At 40.7% G+C, this 12,983-nt stretch overlaps 1 protein-coding gene across 2 annotated transcripts; it reads right to left on the minus strand.

Moving 5' to 3' along the window:
- Positions 1–1,258: 1,258 nt before the first annotated feature.
- On the minus strand, positions 1,259–6,766 carry CYP2R1 (cytochrome P450 family 2 subfamily R member 1). Of its 2 annotated transcripts, XM_066187593.1 has the most exons (5): positions 6,506–6,766; positions 4,768–4,909; positions 3,847–4,479; positions 2,503–2,832; positions 1,259–1,913 (listed from the first exon to the last, which is right to left on the minus strand). In XM_066187593.1, exons 1-5 carry the CDS (start codon positions 6,764–6,766, stop codon positions 1,738–1,740), a joined length of 1,542 nt encoding a protein of 513 aa, XP_066043690.1. In that variant the 3' UTR covers positions 1,259–1,737. The 2 variants fall into 2 exon arrangements, with proteins under 2 accessions (XP_066043690.1, XP_066043691.1); XM_066187594.1 differs by lacking the exon at positions 6,506–6,766 and having other exon boundaries at positions 3,847–4,043; positions 4,768–4,856.
- Positions 6,767–12,983: the final 6,217 nt, after the last annotated feature.

Raw genomic sequence — 12,983 nt, forward strand, 5'->3', positions numbered from 1 at the left:
GAATTGCTGTGAGTCCAAAACTAGTCCCAAACTCCTCAGGGCTGTTTCATACTGAAGCCACCTAAGTTCAGCAGATTCCACAATTCCTCCTTAGGCATTTCACAAGCACACAACATCTACTTGGTATCCAGAAAAACCTTGATCATGACTCCTGACCTCACTGCTTGCCAATGGCTTAGCAGTGGTTTATTCAGTTTTCCTGGTGTGCCCAATGCACAGCAATCAGGTTTGCCTCCTTCCTCTCTTTTTTGAGTTTTAAATCTTCTCTACAAATGGCACTTTTTCAGGAAGTGGAGTAGCCTGCCCAGCCTCTTCAGAGAAACAGGGACTTGCGTTAGAGCTGCTCTCCGTGAGACATGTGGGTAAAATAATCTGGATCTGCTGCATCTGAAGTCAACAGGCTGTTATGTGAGTGGACTGGTATTAGCTCTCTTTGCTTTTTCTCTTTTGCACTTTCAAAAGAAAGGAAGTATTTCTCCTCAGTATAAGCTGAAAACATAAGGTCAGCAGACAAATGCCAATTCCTGCCTTTCACCTTCCCTGCAGCTCCAAGTTGCAGCACTATCTGTGTTAAATGCCAGGTCAAACACTCAGCCCTGTCCTTAAATAGCTGCTTGTTTGTTCTGTTCTGCACCCCGTCCTGAGGCCCTCTCTCCCCAGACAGAGGGGACTAAATACTGTGTTTGGAGTTTCAGCTGCTTCTGCAAGGTCGGCAGACACAAGTCTTTATCTACCAATAACCACAAAGGAAGAGCTGGCAAGAAAAATAAATGAAGCTGGCAGAAGTCAAGTGTAGCCCTTACACCTAAAATTTGTGCTTAAAATTCATTTAAAACCTGGGAGAACCCCATCCTATTGCGCTTGCCCTCCCCAAAAAGTCTCTCCTCTGGTCAGAAGGGCAAGCAGTCTATTTTCTTTACTCATAGTATAGTTGCATGTGACTCTGCTAACACAAACACTGACTTTTTCAGACTATTTAAGCAGAGATTAATCATTACATAGTACTTTGTATTGGGAGGCAGTGGAGGAGAGGTATCTGGAAATAGAATATACTGGAGAAAAAAAGCCCTGTGATTGTCAGGAGTATGGCAGTAATTGAACAATTTGAGTATGATGTTAAGTGAGAAGCAAGCCATAATAGACCTTAAAAGTGAATTCACAGTTATCTGATTCACTAGAAAATTATGATCAACTGGGAAGACAGGGCAAGGAGAAAGAAGGATTTAAATGCTTTAATAGACAAACTGTTTGTCAAGGCTGGAAAATACAGTTTATTCTTGGTTACAGAAATTTAAATAGACACCTTTTAAAGTCCTTTTACTTATGAAAATTTAATGGATAATTATAAAGAACGGCTTAGCTGGAATAATGGAAATGATATTTCCATGGATGAATTCAAGCATAAACATTTTGAACCATATTCTCCATTCTTATGAAAATATTCTCTCAAAGTAAAATGGCTTGTTAAGTAATTAAATATTTAAAAACTGTATCAGAAGTTAGATTCAACATAGTCTTCTGGAGTGAAAACATTAGTTTCACACAGGATGCGTTCCACACCTTTAGTTCAGCTCTGGGGGTTTTTTTTTTGCCTTTGAAAACCAAGTAAAAAATAAACTATTAGTCCTTTAAATTTTTGTTACTCTGGCTTGAACATGTTTAGGAATGGAAGGCAAAGTGGATCCTGAGCTGTAGCTTGGAGCAGTGTGCCCCACCTGCCCACCTCAGCCCTTCCCTTCACCGCCTCTCGGCGCAGATGAGGTAGGGCTGTGGTTGTAGGGTCATCCCTAATCTTGGCTTCAGCTCTGGGATCACCCCATGAGGAAAATGCAGATGAAATCGTTGTAGCAACGAGGTGAAAAACAAAAACATTTCCATTCGAGCCAGCTGTTCTCCAAGACAATGTCTTCTTCCTGAATTGCAAAAAAAAAAAAAGTTTTTAAAAAGATTTAAGATATCTTCAGTCGCATTTTCGGTCTTATGATGAACAGTCATTTCTGTGTTCTAGGAGTGCTGTGTGGTAGTATTTTGTAGGAACAGTAGGTGGTAATTTGGAAACTGATTTTAGAGAATTTGTTGCTCACAAATGCCATTGAAACCAATTCTGTTGAATTGATTGAGATACACTTGTTACTCTATCTTGTCTTGAAGTGCTAATCTACATAGAAGACGCTTTAAAAAATCACATTGTGAATTTTAGCCTTTTCCCCCTATTATTTTCTTAATTACATCTACTGCCAGTCATTATTATTTGGCAATTATTAAAACTTTGTAGGGAGGATTTTTATTAGTTCATGTATAATACTGAGCTCATCTTACAAATGATGTTATGCTAATATTTGTTATCTCCAGAGCGCATTATATTGGATATCTTTAAATTTAATTACATTGAATATCTTTAAATCAGAACTGAGGATATAATTTTGGCCCTTTCTTGCCATCCCTTAAACTTAACACATCTCTGGATTAGTGAAAAGGAACAGTGGAAAGAATTGCTCTTACCTAGGGAAAAAGGAATAAACGCATCTTTCTTGACAAACTGCCCATTACTGTCCAAAAACCTCTCAGGAAAAAACACTTCTGGATTGCTCCAGTATTTTTCATCGAAGTGAACAGAGTAGAGGTTTGTGATGACTGTGGTGCCTCCAGGAATCGTGTAGCCACGCACAACAGTGTCCTTGGAAGTTGCATGGAAAATGCCTAGCGGGACTATGTTACAGAACCTCAGAACCTCGTGCAGGACAGCCTCGGTGTAGGGCATCTTGCACTTCTCCTCCAAGGTGGGCATTTTGTTTGGGCCAATGACAAGATCGATTTCTTTCTGAACTTGCCCTGTTCAAGGAATAAAAGCTGAGGTTTATTTTGTAATAGCCTTTACATTTGAATTTAAGCTAAAGTATTTGTGTATATATATATACATTTTAAAAGAATACTGAAACGTGATATACTTTATATAAAAAACCAGTAGCTTACAAGCTTTTCAATTTAGAATCTATATTCCTATCCATGGTTACTGTTATTCCCATTCTGAAACAATGGTGAAATTGATATTAGAGTGATATTTTTTGGTCAAAGTACCAATAGTAACTTTCCAAGTTATCTGGGCCTGCCTTCCTCCAAATCCTGGAAGCCCCAACTGAACCAAGCAGTGCTGAGGTTTTGGCAGGAAAAGTGGAGGCAGTGAAATCAGAAACGTGACTGTTCACTTCTGGAATCCAAACTTCTCCTCAAAATGTCTGGGCTAACACTCAGGTATCTACTGCTGTCTTACTTCAGAATGACTGTAACACATCTTTTTATTTTGAAATGCCATTTCTGTGCTTCCAAAAGTGCAAGTATTCCTGTCTGTCATATGTAAATCTGTGGTGAACTGGGGCACTTAACATAAAAAGAATTGTACCTAAATTGTTAACCACAACCTGATTTACATTTTTGCTGACACTTGTACATTTTTAATTTAGTTTATTACTTTCATATTTAATTACATTTTCCTATTATTTATTAACTACATAGATTAGTACATCTGCCAACAGCAGATCATGCATCACAATGCTAAACTTAAATATATTAGAATACTTAAAAGTACTAAAGCTTCATAAAGATGTATTCACAAAATAATATGTGAAAATTTTATCATGACACTTGACTTTTGATATCATCTTTGTCTGCATTCAAAACAAGCTTTCCACCTATGTCCATAGTATATTTGGTAAATGATATAATAGAATAACATATACGAAGCTTTTTTTTTTGGTGATGATTATGGATCAATGCACCACTTTGAAAAAGCATTTTAAATTTGCAATAGGAAAATGAATCAGTTCCTCAAAATGTCAAATTTCTTACCTTGAATGTTTGGATAAAGAGCCATAAATAACACTGCCCATCTTAAAACATTTGTTGTGGTTTCTGTCCCAGCTATGATGAGTTCTCCAACGGAGAAAATTAAATTTTCTCTTGAATATGTAGATTCTGGGTCTTTTCCATTGCAATCCATCTCATCTAAATATGCATCTACGAAATGTCGAGGTGACTGAGGCTTCCTATTTTCAGAGACACGTTCAATAAGCTCATGAAGAAACTCATAGACTTCAGCTGCATTTTTAAACAGCTGCTGGTGTTTCCCGAATGGCAAGATACCAATCCAAGGAAAAGCATTATATAAAAATACAGAAGCACTAGCAGCTAATTCAATGTTTTCACTAAAAATCTCAATCATGTGCTGAAATTCAGTATCTTCGTATGTGAAACGTTCTCCAAAAATAATCAAATTAGTAATGTTTGAAACAGCATTTGTTATCAAGTGCTTAAGATCAAAGGGTCTGCCTTTGTATGTCTCAATGGCATCAAGAAAAAACAGAGATTCTTCTGAAATTTTGTGTTCAAAGGACCTTTGACCATATCCAAAAATTCGAAAGCTATTTACAGCTAATTTGCGGTGTTCTGTCCATCCTCTGCCATATTTACTGTTCAGTAAGCCTGAAAAAATATTTTGACACAGTATTTTATGCAATGCTTTATTTTTCTTCCCCCATAAGATAATAAAATTATTCAACAAGACAAAAAATGAGACAAATATTTCACACATCTTTGCTACAGAACATAGTCCGGGAGTGACAATCCTTCCCAAGTAATATCTTTAAAGAAGCATCAGGCATTTTATGAAAGGACATCAAGTAGAGAAAATGGCTAAAACAGATGCTTCATGTGATTTGCTCATCTATGGGACCAAATTTGCAATTTTATACAGAAGACATTAGCACTCACCTCCCATGTTTGTCAGCTTCTTGAACAAGGGAAGAGACGGCCTGTCTGCAAAAATTTCACTTTGATGGACGAGGCATTCCTTCACTGCATCATAGCCATTCAGCACAACAGCAGATATCCCCCCGAGATCAAGGCTAAATATCTTTGGGGAGGGGAAAAAAAAAGAATAAAAATGTCAAATGCTATTACAACCCAATCCTGAGCACAAAGAATGAAAAAGTGAAACAACACTGAACATCAATGGGAAATGCAGAGTTGAATAACCTTCAGCAGGGCACACAGGTGACCAGAGGTGGCATTACACAGGAGAGTCTGTGGTGAGCTAATTTGCTTTGTTAAAAGGTGAAATTAATTAGCCCACACTACATTCTGTGCTTTGCTGTGCATCTAAAGAAACCAGAAACTTTCATACAGTCCTTAGGAAGGAGTGAGAGTCAAGGTGACAGGCAACTGCTGAGAAGAGAGCCCAGCTAGGCCCAGCTCCCGTTTCCACACGTGGTTAGCACAAGGTGCTTTGCAGAAAGGTACAATACACCCTGCAGAAAGCACATACAGGAGTAAAAAAAAAAATCTGAATCTACATTTTAAAAATTAAAACTGAGCCTCAGTTCAAGACTGAAACCTTAGCTCCTTTTCCAACATTCCCTTGGCATCAGAGGTCTGTATTTTTACCATTACAAATCTTCAGACTTTTCTCCGTGTCAAAGCTGGTGACCTCCACAATATGAAATTGTGTTAGTCTAATTATACATTGTGTGACAACTGGGTTGTCACCCAAAGGGTTGTCAGGCACTGGAACAGGCTGCCCAGGGAAGTGGTGGAGTCGTCATCCCAGGAGGCATTTAAAAGCTGTATAGATGTGGCATTTGGGGACATGGTTTAGTGGCGGACTTGGCAATGCTGAGTTAGCAGTTGGAGTCAATGATCTTAAGGGTCTTTCCCGACCCAAATTGTTCTATGAGTCTATGACTATTTTATTTTAGCAAACTTGGTATTTTCACTGTTACAATGGCTCTTCTTTTTTATGTGTCAAGAAGACACTCCCAGTAAATTTCTGCAAACCATCTGTATACTTTGGTCTAGCTTATTTATCTGTATTCCTGTATCATACTTTTTTTTTTTTTTTTTTAAGACCGTTTGATTGTATTTTTCCAGATTCTCCCAGATCCTAGAGTGCTGTTTCCAAGTTCTCTCAAACTCTGCAGGATACTTTTGGAGAGCAGATGACTAAAACCCCATACGGCATTCCAGGCAAGTAAAAAGCTTGGTGTATTTGACAACACAGTCCCCTTACTGTTTCCATTCTATTTGTCCTAATATTTTACTTGAAAAACATTGACTTATTATTATTATTACCAAAACACATGTTAGATCTAGCTCAGAGTTAACTTTAACAAAGCCCGTAAGAGGAGACTTGGCTGCTTAAAAGTGGCTGACGTTAAGAAACGCCCGCTATAAAGAAAGTACAAAAAAAGAAAGGAAAAGAAAAAGAAAAATGAGAAAGCTCCGGTGTTATATAGTTACGCTAGCGGGCTGTAAGTATCTCAAATATCGCGCTGAAGGCACTTAGAGGCGCGGTTCCGCCAGAGCCCTGCGCTCCCGCTCCCGTTCCCGGCAGCATCCGCCCGGGGGCCGGGCCGGGCCGGGCCGGGCCGGGCGGCACATCCCGGGGCTTCCCCGTGCCCGAGCTGCCCGGGCCGGCCCTCCCCGCTCCCGCGGGGCCCCGGGGCGGCGGTACCTGCCCGTGGATCTGGCTCTGCCGCCGCAGGTAGAGGTGCGGCTGCTCGGCGCCCAGCGCGGGGATGTTGCCGAGCAGCGGCAGCCCCGCGGGGCCGGGCGGGAAGCCGGGCGGCCGCTGCTGCTTCAGCAGCTGCCGCACCACCAGCGACAGGAGCAGCGCCAGCGCCGCCGCCAGCAGCAGGAGCCAGGTGCCGCCGCCCGCTGTCGCTGTCGCCGTCGCCGCGCCCGGGCGCGCCCCCGGCTCCGCCGCCGCCCGCATCGGCCCCGCCGCCGCTTCCTCCTGTCGGCCCCGGCCCGCCGCCGAGCATTGGCCCGCCGAGGCTCCGCCCGCCGCGTCAGGAGAGCGGCTGCTTTGGGGTGTTTTTGCTGCTGCTTTGGGGGTTTTAGTTTTTTCTTTGTTCGTTTGTTATTTTGAGGTTTTTAAATTTTTATGTTTGGGTTGGGTTTTGTTTGTTTGTTTTTATTCTTTCTTTTTTGTTTTGGTTTTTTCTTGGTTTTTGTTTTTTTCTTTCTTCCTTTTTCCAGGAATAAATGCCCAGAGTTGGCCCCTCGGGGCTTACGCCGCGTTGAAACCCCGCCGCTGGTTGCGCGCTGCCCGCGCCCGCCGGTGGCGACTGAGAGGATGGAGCCAGCGGCTCTCCGCTCCCCGTGAAGTTTCTGCGGAAACTCAGACGCGCAGTTCTCAGATGTCTTTCCCAGGGACGCTTCGGGCGTGGGCCGATGGAGCCCGCGGTGATTCCCACGGGCAGATGTGTGCACCTCACAGATTTCTGGTGGTAGGTGGGTGGGAGCGGCTGGCGGGGCGATGCCCGTGGGTCCCTGCCTGTGCCGCGCAGCCTGGCCTGGGGACACTGACAGCAGCTGGAAAGGGCCCGGCCTCCCTCCCTGCCCTCGCAGGCAGCACGGCGGGGAATGTCCCGGTCCGTGTGACCAAGCAGCACGGAGATCACACATATGAAGTGCAAAGGTTGTTGTTACTTAGTGGGATGATGGTCGGGAACCAGGGCTTGAGCTGCAGAAGAGGCCAGGATCGGGAAGGCAGAGGTCGGGGAGCAGTGTTGCCGTGCCATGTGACATTCTTGGCAAAACACTTCATAGAAAAAACACAGATTTGCTTCCAGTCACACTGGTTTTGTTATTACATCACTACTATTTTACAAGCAATTTTAGGAATAACAGAAGCATTCGTGGCCCATTACAATTGCTGTGCCACGTGTTTCTAACGAGATGTTTTTCTTTTTGAATTCATCTTAATAGCTGTACATAGATTCTTTTAGGAACATTGATAAGATCTAAACAGATGAGGAATTTATGCTGATGGAGCTCATTAATAACCAGTGTCAATACCAGCATCCTGTATTAAAATCTTACCAATTTTGTCAGAATACAGAGAAATGGCTTCAGCCCTGCTGGAGGTTTATTTTTTTTCATTCTTCTTCTATGTTATTTCTTCATCCTTTCTTTCACTGTGATACTGCCTGGTGTCCTAATTATTTGGGTCATGTCTGCAAAAAGTACCAGTATTTTCAATGACAGTGCCTAAAGAATTCTCACCAAAGGGCAGGAGATTCAGGACCTCAGCTTGGCCCCAGTCAGAGGAAGAATGAAGAGAAATTGCCAAGGAGTAAAGTAAGATGTGCATGTGCTTAAGTATCTGAGAAAACATAGGAAGAGGTTCTATTGCTTTGATTTATTTTTGCAGCTTATTTTCAATGTTCTGTTATTTGTTTAATACCCAAAGTTTTAGATGATCATGGTTTGCACCGCATCTGGTAAGAAAAGAAAGGTGATTAACAGTTTTGGCAGCAAGCATTTTGAAAGGGGGAAAAAAGGGGGAAAATAGTATAGGAAAGAACCAAGAAGAAGGGAAAAAAAAAGATACAGAAGAAAAGTCAAAATATTTGACTGAAAAGGTAGGAACAGATTTGTAGCAGGGGGAAAGCCAACAGTATTTGACAATTATCTTCAAGCACAGGAGAGAACAGTCAAAACTGACCTTACCATAATGTTTGTGCCCTTGGGGATGGAGAAGAGATGGTGATGTTAACCACTGTAACAGAGGAAGGGAAACTGAAGAGCATGGTTGCGGAAAAATAAAGTCCATTTCAGTCAAGCCAAATGCTAAAAGATGGTGAATCAACCAAGATTAAAGGTCTGAGAACCTCTAAAAGGTGCGTGATTAAATGGAAGTAGAAAGCACCAGCATGGACAAAGATGACTGAAACTTGTCAAAAGTAAGTGATAAATAAACCCTTGTAGACAGATGAAATCACTTAAGGATGCAGGTTTAAGGATGCAAGACTACAATTGCTGTCCAAGTCTAGGGTTCCTTGCCAGTTTCTGATTGATCTTTTTATTTTTGATTTTTTTTTTTATTCATTCATTTCTTCAGAAGTGTGTGGGCAGCTTGTGCTGAATTGCTTCTTTGGGAATGTTTTACTCATCTTAATCATGGATGATCAAATGAGCAAACTTATAGGATGAATAAAGGTTTTTTAATTTCAATTATAAAAATGATGTCTGAGTAAAGAAACCCATTAAAGCATGTATCTTTATTAAATTCTAAAACATTCTAGTCATCAAGTTTTACAATTACTTTGCACTGGAAATTCTGGAAGCAGAAGCTGGAGTAACAGGAAATGATTGTGTTCCTGTCCTCTCAAGAAAATCAGAAAGCAATTATTTGGCTTTGTATTCTTTGACTACACATACTTATATGTAGCTTTGACTGTTGAAGAAATATACTGCCTGGTGTGGCTGTTCTCTGAGCAGCGGTGTTAAGATCTTGATGATAACTCTGGGGAGGGAAATTAAGTTGTTTCCAAGGTCCATTAAAAATCTCACAAATCTCTTGCATTTACCTACAACTTTGAAACAGGCTCTGGTTTTTTTCTTCTTCTAGCTGGAAAACAGGTAAACCTTTATCAGGTTCAAGTGTTTCCCATTCCTACAGTAATGTCTCTTGTTCAGTGAAATCAGGACATGATTTATAAAATGCGGGAAAACAACTTCTTTATAGACAGATGTGTAAAGATTTTTCTCCTTGCCTTTGATGGTGGTCTGGGGAAAAGAGAGAGGTCTTTACAGATGTATGTAACACAGGCATGCTTGTTATGAAAGAAATTAATTTCATAAGCCCACTGACAAGTTTAGGATCCAGATGTGCAGATGTTATCTATTACACTCACAAAGTTCTTTTTAACCTATGTCATCATAGTGAATGATCAACTTCCATGTTACAATTATCTCCTGAGTCAAGCCTGTAATGATGCTGATGCTTTACAGATTTTCTAAAACAGAAAGACACATCTGATGTTTTCCCTTGTGAATTAGGTGATTGATTTCTGAGAAAACCCCCACCTTCTCCTTCAGTCACATCCTTTTCCTTTGTCACAGTCCTACTCTGCCTAAACATTTCATGTCTGTCAAGCAGACTCAGAAGGCTGAAAGACTGGCTTAACTTCAGAAATAGTTTTGGCATGTTGCATTTTCTGGTTCTTTCAGAGTATACTTAGGTCAATTCTATGCATAAATTTAGAAATTCATCTTTTTAATTGGTGGTCTCATATGACTATGGGTTCCGAGAAACTCTGCTGAAAGTAGATTAGCGAGTATTATGTCGTAATAGCCTTTGCCTTCACATACTCTTTACCAGCACTGAAAGGAGAGAGATCTTTTTTAGCCCCAAATTTCACTGAAGGCAGGGGCTAAATCAGTGCTGTAGGACCTGACAGTCTCAAGACAACTGCATGGCTCTGGGAGAGACTGAGAAAAACACTGAGTTACTCTGTGGCTTCATCAGACCTCAGTACTGAGGCAAGACAAAGAATGAAATGACAACACAGGGACTTCCACTCTTCTGACATCCTGTAACAAACAAGCCAGGATTGACTTGAGGGCTTGAGAAACAGTTTCTCACCCTATTTTTTTTGACGTGATCTGACAACGTGTAAGATAGTATCTTATATATTAGTATCACATCACTTGTGCAAGCAATGAAATCACAGTTTTGTAACCATGCTATTGCTTAACAGGATTTGTCTTCTGTTCTGAGGTTGGTTTTTTTTCAGCTCTCATTTTACCTGCAGAATGCAAAAACATGGGGTGCAAGTAGGTGCTGATTTTGAAACATTTTCAGAGTGAGATTTTCCTCCATAGTGCATCCCCTCAGTGCTACCCTGGGAATGTTGCAAGTCTGACCTCTGTTGAGTGTGAGGGGCTCTCCTTGTCAGCCTGCTGGAGGTGTAGCTTGGGACAGAACTGGAATTTTGCCAGTTGTCAGAAGGAGAGACGGTGTTTCCAGGTGGCAGGAGAGGGCTGGACCCTTGGTAAATCTGCTTGGAGGCTGAGCTGAGCAGGACAGAAGATGACAGAGCCATAGCAAACTTCCCTCTGGTCTAGCCCTGCTTCCTGGCCAAGCAAACCTCAGTGCAGGACAGTGTGGCCCAGTCTGGTTTAAACAATCATTCCAAACTGGATTTTGAATATATCCAGGAAATTTGTCACAAAACCTACAGAATCTTTTGGGGGTTTTGTGTGATAAGATTTCAAGGAGATTAAACCAATGCAACGCTGATCTTCTGTTTAAAATGTCTTTCATAAATCAGTCTTGGAGCTTTTCTAAGGCATTTTGGAGGAAAATTTGCTTCCAGAGTGATTCATAGATTTTTCACTAATTAGCTCAACAGCAGTTCCACTTCTAAAAAGCAGGCACTGAAGCAGCCTAAATCCAGATTTAATGTCCATTAAAAAGGAAATGCTTTAGTGTTGGGATTTATATCAGTGTTCTGGTTCTCAGGAAAGTACTGCATTTTTATAAAAAGGATATGCTTTTCTTTTGGGCCAAATTCAAACCAAACCACCATATTATTTATGTGGATAAGCTTGATGTGAGCTGGTACTAAATCGGAACGTGGTTTTTCAGAGACTATGGGACCAGGATTGAGGAAATAATTTGACCAATTAGGGATGTAAATTTTGCAAAACCAAATGCCTACAAAAAAGTTATAGTGTGGGTTTCAGAGTATTTAAGCCATTCTCCAGCTATTCAAATTATGGTGTCACAGAAATTGGAGGAGAAAAATGTGAAGAGAACAAATGTAATGGATTATGTTCCTTTCCCAGAGCATTTCTCCTATATATGTCACTCCTGACAGATGTTAGAGTAACATGCCATGAAATCCTCCACTGAAAGAGGTGCCATAACTGCAATGCAACCTATTCTTACCTGTCATTAATCTCAGTTGCAGAAATATGTGGTGTCTCCTTTGTTGCCCTTCAAGAATATATATATATATATATATATATTCACCTTTCTCCATAGTCTTTCCTTCTGTTACATTTCCCTGATCTTTGCGTTTGTTTCCCTAAATCATTTCATGGGATCTCTGATAACCCTTACTGGCATTTTTCTGGACTTTCTCCAACTTGCCCAGGTCTTTGTGATCTAGATCTTATCAGCAAAAAGTGGGGTGTAAAGATTTCCTCCCTGGCCTCAAACAAGATGCTCCAGCTAACACACAGCTTGCTTTTACAGCAGCACAACACCACTAACTCCATCTTAGCTTATTTCATTTTCTGCAGAACAGGTATCAATGAAATGTCAGAATGTTAGCCCTGCTCACCTTGCCCCACATGGCTTGTTGAGTCTTCTTAAGGACTTAAGCCAGTGTTTGCTGGCTGTTCACAGGGACAGGATCCTGGATCAGGACCAGACATCCACCAAAAGCTCAGAGAAGTTTTGATTCCCCAGAAACTCCTTGTAAAGAAAGAGCATATGATTTTTACAGCTGGCTTTATCATAACTCGTCCTTACCTGAAAAATCTTGATTAGTTGTTATGAAGAACAAACTTAGAGAGAGCAGAGACCTGAATCACACTCATCCCCCTCATGGGAACTTACTGTGTTTGTGGATTGTGGCCTCATCACTGTCCCCCCTTTCATTTTTGTAGGCTCCATTCTCTCTGACACAAATAAATCATAGGAATGAAGATTTTACCTGTGCAACTCACGGTCTTACCTTTCTTGAAGAATTCCATTTTAGTATTGAACAAAAATTGCACCAGAGTACATAAATGTGAAACTTTTGTTTAACAGCATGTCAGCTGGTAGCATTTTAAAACTTCACTGCAGTGTCTGTGGCTTCTCAACATAATGGCAATATTTACAGTAGAAAAAATGATCACACTTTAAAATGTATTAATTAAATTATATCAAAGAGTATAATATTGTAAGAAGTTGCATCTAGTGTAGAGAAAGTCACTATAAAATAGCCCAGATTTTTCTAATTTTCTACAAATTAAAAAAAATTTGAAAATTAAATTCCTTTTACTTGGAGCTGGGGGTTGCATTAGATAATCTGATTTCTTAAAATAAATAAATAACAAAATCTAGTCATTCTGTGTTTTTTTATTTAATCCACTTTGAACCTATACCCAGCACTTAAAAAGGCAGACCAAATCCCTTGGATCAGATT

Source organism: Chamaea fasciata, unplaced genomic scaffold (genome assembly GCF_029207755.1).
Source record: "Chamaea fasciata isolate MVZ Bird 193981 ecotype frontalis unplaced genomic scaffold, bChaFas1.0.hap1 SCAF_7, whole genome shotgun sequence".
Classification (NCBI taxonomy): domain Eukaryota; kingdom Metazoa; phylum Chordata; class Aves; order Passeriformes; family Sylviidae; genus Chamaea; species Chamaea fasciata.

Coding starts and splice junctions, on each gene's coding strand:
- CYP2R1 (XM_066187593.1), bottom strand. CDS start 6,766: ATGCGGGCGGCGGCGGAGCCGGGGGCGCGCCCGGGCGCGGCGACGGCG. Junction 4,910..6,505: donor AGAGCCAGATCCACGGGCAG/GTACCGCCGCCC, acceptor CCCTCCCCAAAG/ATATTTAGCCTTGATCTCGG. Junction 1,914..2,502: donor GTTTATTCCTTTTTCCCTAG/GTAAGAGCAATT, acceptor TTTGCAATTCAG/GAAGAAGACATTGTCTTGGA.